Consider the following 9,230-nt stretch of genomic DNA (forward strand, 5'->3'; position numbering starts at 1 on the left):
TAGCTTTCTGCAGTTGTTAAACTTTTTTTTTTCTAAAGTTGTTAAACTTTTTTTGTTTTTTGAACTGCATATGGAGGATTGTTATTCTGTTTTATGTAAGTTATATGTTTTATGTAGTGAGCAGAGTGTATGGTGTTTCTTTGACATTGTAAAGCACTTTGGTTTTAAATGTGCTCTATAAATAAAATTTACTTTACTTTACTTTGTCATCCATATTAAAATATGATGGAGAAAGCCACTTGATGAAAACTTGAGTTGTAATGTCATGTTATCTTAGCTAGCTAGCTTGCTAGTAACAATAAGATTTCCCAAACACATAATACAGTTGGCCTGTATAAATGTGAATGGTAGCTATCCAGCTGGCAAAGATAACCAATTAGCTAGCTAACTGTAGCTCTCAGATCACGTTCAAATTCAGGTTCTCAGATCAGGTCCTTCAAGTTCTCTTCAAGGTTTTGCAACATTTTTACTGTCATAGTTTTTCAGCAAATACTCCATGTTAGCATGCCTTTATAATGACCTCAAAGAACTGTTGATACCCACACATGCTGAGGGGTTTCAAAACTGATTACCCTATGTAGCTAGTGCTATGGATGCCAGAAGTCTGTCTAGTGGTGTTTTCTTCTCAGAGATGCAGATCATATGTTCTAGAATTTCATCCTCCTCTGCTATTTAGATTGGATTGTCATGGTTATTTGTTAATTTCCATTTATTGTGCTGGGAAGAAATTCTAAAATGTAAACAACATTCCCTAAAATTAAGAATGAAAAGTTATGGACTGATAAATAAATTACACAGGATTATCTTAAAGTGTATTTTTTGCCTTTGGCTGCCATGTGATAGTAAAATATTATATCAGTATTACTAGTTATTAGTAATAGGCTGCATTTTTACTCAATTTAAGCAGGTTCCAATTTTTATTACTAAACATTACACTGTAAAGAGATATAAGTGAGTGTCTCTTAGATATTTAGACTTTGTGAACTTATTATGTTATAAGATTATGCTTATTGTGTTATCAGATTATGTTATCAGATTTGTCTATGACTGAAGTCAAAAGCCAACTCCAGCAAATTAGCTGGGGTTTTAACCACCATTATTTAAAACATTTTAAAGTGAAAAAGTTGTTGTTGTTATTCATCTTTTTTCATTGATAATTTTTTATTGGCACAAACAGAGTTCAAGAATGAGTGGGTGTTCAAACTATGGTCACTGCAGTCTCTCAGAAACATAATTTCCATGTTTTCACAACCATTTTGCAGTGTAAAGAAAAAAGTAAAGAAAATAATTTTGTATGCCAGCTTAGTCTTGGAGACAAAGTCAGTTTAGAAGCTGGAATTACAGTCACTGCATTCTAGTGGATCCTGCACATATAACACAGTGAAGGTCTTTAATGGAAAATACAACTTACCTGGATTTGTTGTATGCAAATTCTGTATGTAGGTAGTTCATTCCCTCTTCCATTTTGATGGAATTGTGGATATCAATGTAAGTTGCAAGCAGATGGACTATGAGATTATACTTTTTTATTGTCACTTATCTGGAAATATCTGCCAGTTATAATTTAACAGAAAGAGATGTTCCTTTTTGATTTTATTGCAACATTCGTTCATGACATTGTGTATTCAAATGATTCACCAATCTGGCCAACAAAATGATGCTCAAGGTACTTTGCTATTTGCTATACATTTATATTTACCTTAGGGCAACACAAATTTTAAATAACTATGAAACAATTTTATTAATAAAAATGTTCTTAATAAAAACATTTTTGATTTATTATATGTCATATGCTTTAGTGTTTTATAATATTGTCCCCAAGTTAAGTTGCTGATTTACCAAGTATTTTGAAGATTTATATACCGTATTTGTATACCATACAAACCCAACAAACGCCAAAAAAAATCAAATAAACAAATAAAAAGCAAAATAATAACGGGGACTGTAGCAAAGAGACTTTTATTTTGATGTTCCGCACAATAGAAGTCCAAGTTCATGCAAGGCGTAGAACAGTTACTCCAAGTACGAAGGTCTTGTTGGGACTGTAGCTACCAAACATCAACCTGCTGAAATGGTGAGTTTTTTTTTAAGTGTAACTAGTTAACAGTAGAATTCTAGTTTCATTTCAGGAATTTGCGCATGTATGAAATTAAAAATGCTTTGCTGAAAATACTGCTCAGCTAGCTAGTTCTTTGCATTGCGCTCGCCCTGGATGAGAAAGTAGCTGGCTAGCTACAAGGCCGGGTGAGGAAGTGGAGTTGGGTTTGACCTGCTGTTTCAGGGGAGGGTGTGATAACGCTGCTTACTTGACCACAGGCAAACCTCTCATCCTTTCAATCTGGGTGGTTAACCTATATATATATATATATAATATATATATTCCCATCTAGTATATGTGTCCCCAACGATAGGGTGTCTTAGTTGGTAGAGCTAGCCAGCTTGCTAGCTAGTTAGCCGGTACAAGCAATGTAGCTAACGGTACTAAAGTGTCGGGACGTACGTCTGAGTTTCAGTGTTCTCGTATAAATTAGATGACCAGAACAACTTTGCCTGAAGGTTTTGAGTGACATTTGATTTGTAGCTAAAATGCTTATTGGTCTTGCAGACACCATGTGTTTATGTGGAATGACTATGAATACGAATGAATGGATACTTTATATTTTTAAGTATTACCTTGCCTCTTCAGACTGGTTAAACCATTATATTGAATACAATGTGAAATTAAAATAAAGGAAACGTATGTCTTTAGAATTTCTGATTGTAAATTCAAGTTTTTCCTCTTGATCCTGCAGGTTTGTGCGTTATGACACATACTTAAAGTAACCTCAGATTTGATTGTTGCAGAGTTTCCTTGGTGGTCTGTTTGGTCCTGTATGTGAGATTGATGTCCTACTCAATGATGCCGAGAGCAGAAAGACAGCAGAGCTAAAGACAGAAGATGGGAAAGTGGAGAAGCACTACTTATTTTATGATGGGGAGTCTGTTTCCGGAAAGGTGAGAGATCAATTCTCATTTACCCAAAGAATAAGGTGTACACTTACACGAAGAATAAGGTGTACACTTACTTGGTCTGTATTTTGAAAACATAATTGTTGTTTGTATGTACCTCTACCTTATTACGGTGACTCCTATATCTTTAGAAAAGGAGCATGATTGAAAGTGCATTAGGCCAATTGGAGCTATAGATCTAGTTTTTAAAAACACCTTCCAAAATATAGATTTTAGATTTTTTAAAGCTATGTAAAATATTGTTTCTTAATAAAACTGTTTCATAATGGATACCTTAACATTTGTGTTTCCCCAAGGTAAATATCAATGTAAAGCAAACTGGCAAACGGCTTGAGCATCAGGGAATTCGCATAGAATTTGTTGGACAGATTGGTGAGTCTTTTGAATACACAATGTCATGGACATTGAATGTTGCAATAAAATAAAAAAGGAGTGACTCTGTTGTGTTTCACATTTTAGCCTTGAAAAGCAGAAGGCTTAGGAAAGCATGTGGTTGTCACATGCCCAATAAGCACAAACTGAGCAACCAGCATGTAAAAAAAAAAAAAAAAACTTTGCTCATTCAGTTTTTCCATAATATAGAGTTCCCAAAAAGATGTAGGATGTTCAGATGATACTGTGCCAGATATATGTGGAAATGTTTGTGCTCAAAGAGAACCTTTCTGTGACCCAGAACTTTTTAGTGATAAAAGCAACACACATGAATTTGTGAACCTTGTGAAGGAGCTTGCTCTTCCTGGAGAGCTGACCCAGAATCGGAGTTATGACTTTGAGTTCATGCAAGTAGAGAAACCCTACGAGTCTTATGTTGGAACGAATGTGCGACTGAGGTCAGTATACTTAAAAAACTACTGTGATAGTTCTAGTAAACTTATTTAGGAAGTGCTGAATCCAATTATAAAATATTGGTAATTCTTTGTGGATTCTTTGTTTACATATGATTGGTTCTATATTTGGCAGGTATTTCCTCAAAGTGACAATAGTAAGGAGGCTCTCTGATTTGGTAAAAGAGTATGATCTCATAGTCCATCAGCTTGCCACTTACCCTGATGTCAACAATTCCATCAAGATGGAAGTGGGAATTGAAGACTGCCTACATATAGAATTTGAGTACAACAAGTCCAAGTAAGATGTCTCCATTAAAGACCTTCATGATGTCATATGTGCAGGACTAAGGTTTAAGGATCGGTTTGCGCTGATGGCTTTCATGACCACAAAGCACTATGAATTAATTCATGATGTCATATGTGCAGGACTAAGGTTTAAGGATCAGTTTGCTGATGTCTTTAATGACCACAAAGCACTAAGAATTAATTAATGATCTCATATGTGCAGGACTAAGGTTTAAGGATCAGTTTGCTGATGTATTTAATGACCACAAAGCACTAAGAATTAATTAATGACGTAATATGTGCAGGACTAAGGTTTAAGGATCAGTTTGCTGATGACCACAAAGCACTATGAATTAATTCATGATGTATGCTTGCTCATGTCCCTGCAGATACCACCTAAAAGATGTAATTGTGGGTAAAATCTACTTTTTGCTGGTGCGAATCAAAATCCAACACATGGAGCTTCAGTTGATCAAAAAAGAAATGACAGGAATTGGTGAGTGTTATGTACACCTTTAACCACCCACTACTGTAGTCCCATCATCACTAACATTCGCACTGCTGTTCACCTACACCACTGTTACGGTCCTCACGCCTAGACAGGCCTTAACAGTGAGGCCAAAATAGGATAAATGCACTCATTACAGAACAGTGCAGTACTCTGAATCTGTTTGCATCATCTCTTGGGATAGTGGTATATAAGGCTGATATTCTAAACTTAATCTTAGTTAATCTTAGTTTTGTGTTCTCTGAAATCTTAGCATAATTTTTCCTGTAATACAATTGAACAATGGAAAGTATCATGCACTAAAATTTTATGGTATGATTTTATTTGACAGGGCCGAGTACCACTACAGAGACAGAAACTGTAGCCAAGTATGAGATTATGGATGGAGCGCCAGTAAAAGGTAAGATAAGCTTCATGCTCTTGTAAATACATTAAAAGGGTGGAGAGGTTTATAAAAAAAAATGTTTTCCATTGCTGAGTACCTATTTAAAAATTATCTGTAATATAATTCAAGAATTACTATATGAAAGTAATGTTTGCTATCTTAACCCATTAACGACCAGAGACCAAAACATCAGTGCGCATGTGTGTGCATTTTAAAATAATGTTCATTCATATTGGGTTGCTGTTCTTTTGATTGGCCTAGCAAGAATTATAACAGTTAAAACTTTATAATGTTATTGGCCGAGAAATGTTCTGTGAAAGACACACCAAATGTTAAAATCTTGTAGACTTGTTAGCTCAGTCTCACGATCTAGCACAGCCTTGGGTGTGTCTTTTGCATAACTGTTATGTTTGGATGCAGGTGTGTAATAATTGTTTTTGCTTCCATGTAAAAAACAAGACTACAGACTATAGATAGAATAGACTACAGCTCTATTCCTCATCCATGTAGCAGCAACTAGGAGTTCTGTTGATCCACTGAACATTTTCTGTTCTCGAGAGATATATAAGTCCACAATTGCTTCTTAAGGTTGGTTTAAATAATTAGAGTAGCGCTGTACATATTATAACCAAATCATAGAAGATATACAAATATCAAGCCAGTACAGAGAAATCATTATATGCCCTTAATTCATTCCTGTTTTTACCATGATTTTGTTATTTTTTTTTTGTTTGTTTTTTTTTAAAACCTATACATAATTGGGTGGTGGTTTCCCCTTATTGTGTCCTTGTTATCCCATGTATAAATCCTGAATGTCACACTGGAGAACAATAGTGCCCCACAGTGCCAGGTAGTTTCCAGTAACCTCTTAGTGAAGAACTCCGCAGATGTGTAAATGACGGCCATATAAAGGTGTCGAGCGTTAGTAAGAAGGCTCTTTGCCTTTGCTCTAGCCTAATCTGCGATTTATCATCAGTTGAATGCAAAAGAAAACTACCTTGTTTTCTGGACTATAAGCCGAGACTTTTTTCCCCCACGATTTGAACCATGCGGCTTAATGAGGTGTGGCTTTTCTGTAGACTTTTCTTCACCCAAAAATCAAAAAAGAAAGTGCTCAATTTCATTTAGCACATGCAAGCAGCAGGCACGACGAAGAAATTTTTTCAAACCAACATGGTGTGTCAAATTCCGACTCCCCGGCAGAATCCGACTCCCCTCGTTTGCACACGCGTAAAGATGATATTCGGGAGTTACAGTGATTATAACTTAGTTCATTGTGCACTCTAGTTTTGGCCTAACTAGATATTTAGACATCCTGCTGTAATACTGCGTAGTTGTGGTCAGAGGTTTTAATTTATTTAAAATAATTAACACCCTTGAGCCAGCGTGGCTTTGGACATAGATAATGTCGTTTGCTGTGATGGATAATTAAAGCCTAGCTCTTATTTATGCATAGAAACATAAATTGACAATATAATCTGTAGCGTCTTAATGTGCGGATAAACGAGGGGAGTCGGAATTGGGCACAACACGGGCTGAAAGCCAGATCTGTCACACTGAAATGCTACAGGCACCATTTGGAAACTGATCAGTTCAGTTAAATGTATTTAGTTTAGTAGATATATGCTGCTTTCAGCCCGGTGCGGCTTATACAACATTTTCCATTAAAAAAAAACTTTGTAGGTGCGAATTATATTGAGGTGCGCTTTATAGTCCAGAAAATACGGTAATTGAATCATGGTAACTTAATGTGTATTAATGTCATATGAAGCAAGCAGTGCATCTGTGAAAAACAAACCTTGTTAATTGAAAAACACTCTTTGTAATAAATAAATCCCATGTTCTGTCAAACAGCTGTTCAACCCTCAATTTGCATCATTTGTGTTGATGAAAGGCAGGATTAATTCCAGAAGGAATATCTCCAGTCATATATCACACACCCCAACCACATTTTGATGAGCAAAGAATTTCCCACTTCTTGACCATACCAACACTCATTGGTTAAGGTCATGTCTTGTGGTTTATTGGAGTTCTGCAAAATGAACCAATGCCTTAACAAATTTGACTGTATCAGAACAAAACTCTAGCTGGACAGGCAGTATTCATCCTGTTGCTATATAATGAGTGAACAAATGTGTGCCATTTCCAAGAGGTGCATTTCACAAATTCTTTTCATTTATGAAAATACAGTCTGTAAACATCACATAATTAGATTAGTAAAGCTGACATGGGTGAAAATATCAATTTTATTTTTCCACTGACTTCACATTTGCTATACTGCTCACTTGACTTTTCTGAGTCCCTGTCTAGATGTCCAGTAAATACTCGAAAATAATACTTTAAATACTTTAATTTGTATAAAATGTAAGTGGATGATCTGCAACACAGCACATTATGTACATCCACCATAAATGTGTCTTGTTCACATCATGAAGTCCTATAAGCGCTGGAACTCGTATTTGCACTATGTGGTCTATGTGGAATTTTGACCAATAAGTGAATCTCTTTTTACTAGGTGAATCCATCCCTATACGGCTTTTCCTTGCTGGCTATGACCTCACGGCTACCATGAGAGACGTAAACAAGAAATTCTCTGTGAGGTACTTCCTAAATCTGGTTCTGGTGGATGAAGAGGATAGGCGGTACTTCAAACAGCAGGTACATTATAACTGCTGTAACACTTTCGTATGGAATGGAACAATGTAATTAGCAATGTCATGAATGTTAATCACTTAGACTTTATGATTCAAAACATAATGTAAGTTTGTCCATTTTCTTTTAATTAGGAGATTGTTTTGTGGCGAAAGGCCCCTGAAAAACTGCGAAAACGCAACTACCACCAGCGCTACGAGTCACCTGAGTCACGGCCAAGCCTCTCTGCCGAGCAGCCCGAAATGTGAGGAGCAGACGCAGACAGCAGCCAACCAGGGACATGGTCCTTCAGCGGCCAATCACAGGAGAGGAGAGCAGCTCCCACCCAACATACCTGTCACCACTCCTCACAGCTCGTGGTGAAGGGCTTTGCCTGCCTTCGCTGTGTCCACTCTGCCGTCCTCAGCAAGCAGTTAATCATACAAGGACTTCTTACACACTATAGAAAGCACTGGACCATAAGCTACTATGTAAATCTATAGTTTGGGGGCTTGCACCCTTTCCTAGATGATGCACTTGCTAATTTTCCTGAAGCTCCACATACATAAATGGCACCCAGAGGGAAAAAATGAAACACTTCTGAAAGCATTCTTGTGCATGCAGGCTGTCTGGATTGAAAACCTTGTTAGTATCAACTAAGGTTGGCTGTGGGGCCCATCCTAAAGGGCAAGAAAAGAAAGGTGTTCCGCGTGTTCTGAGGCCAGAGTGCCATACTGTTTTGCAGTCACTTTATATCTTTAACTTATTTAGCTCCTAATGTTTGTCTTTATTGCAATAGATATGTTTGCCTCATGTAAGTCTTTTAGAGGGAGGGCAAAAAGAAATATATATATATATATATTACACTCAGCTGTTTTTCCATCAGCCGTTGAATTTGAAGCTTTATTAAATTACATGAGTTTTGTTTAGAATGCTTGTGTGTATGTGTGCTGCTTAAAGCTTTCACCTGATTGGTTTATCTGATTATGCTAAGTATGCCACATGGAATGGCTCATTAAAACATTCTTATTTTCTTGATAATGCTCAACCTTATGGTTACACGTTAGCTCCACTGTTTTCACGTTTAGTTAATCAGGTTTCTAACTATCTTATGGAGGCATTTGTCATGTTTAAATGTAAATGTGCCCATAAGGATATGATGAAATTTGGCAAAATTATATCCCTTGCATGGTAGCGTATCTAAAGGTTCTGGTTTAAAAAGCAATTTTCAAAATGTCTTTTTTTTTTCGTCATAATTTTGCTAATATGCATAAAATTCTCTTTAGAATGTTGAGAAAATGCATTCCTTTGGATGTTGATTTACCAGCATATAGCCCAATACGGTTATGATATGAATTACCTTTGTAATTTGAAACACTACTACAGGAATGCCTATTTTCCAGCCATGCTTAATATCTGTGGTTAATTGCATTGGCAATATTTCAAATGGGACTATTCAGGTCTGTTATGTAACTGAGTTATGACCCTGAAAATGTACATATATATAGACTTATTCTGTTTATCTGTCAAACTGTTAAATAAAATGAAAATGTTTATACTGTTAAAAGAATGTAGATGTGTTTGT

General features: G+C 36.2%; 1 protein-coding gene across 1 annotated transcript; it reads left to right on the plus strand.

Moving 5' to 3' along the window:
- The first annotated feature begins 1,939 nt into the window (after positions 1-1,939).
- On the plus strand, positions 1,940-9,202 carry vps26a (VPS26, retromer complex component A). The gene is made up of 9 exons (XM_076974258.1): positions 1,940-2,074; positions 2,845-2,994; positions 3,306-3,381; positions 3,683-3,839; positions 3,970-4,134; positions 4,511-4,617; positions 4,961-5,029; positions 7,530-7,672; positions 7,801-9,202. Exons 1-9 carry the CDS (start codon positions 2,072-2,074, stop codon positions 7,912-7,914), a joined length of 984 nt encoding a protein of 327 aa, XP_076830373.1. The 5' UTR covers positions 1,940-2,071; the 3' UTR covers positions 7,915-9,202.
- The last annotated feature ends 28 nt before the right edge of the window (positions 9,203-9,230 follow it).

Source organism: Brachyhypopomus gauderio, chromosome 15 (genome assembly GCF_052324685.1).
Source record: "Brachyhypopomus gauderio isolate BG-103 chromosome 15, BGAUD_0.2, whole genome shotgun sequence".
Lineage (NCBI taxonomy): Eukaryota > Metazoa > Chordata > Actinopteri > Gymnotiformes > Hypopomidae > Brachyhypopomus > Brachyhypopomus gauderio.

Coding starts and splice junctions, on each gene's coding strand:
- vps26a (XM_076974258.1), top strand. Junction 3,840..3,969: donor GGAACGAATGTGCGACTGAG/GTCAGTATACTT, acceptor TATATTTGGCAG/GTATTTCCTCAAAGTGACAA. Junction 5,030..7,529: donor GGATGGAGCGCCAGTAAAAG/GTAAGATAAGCT, acceptor TCTTTTTACTAG/GTGAATCCATCCCTATACGG.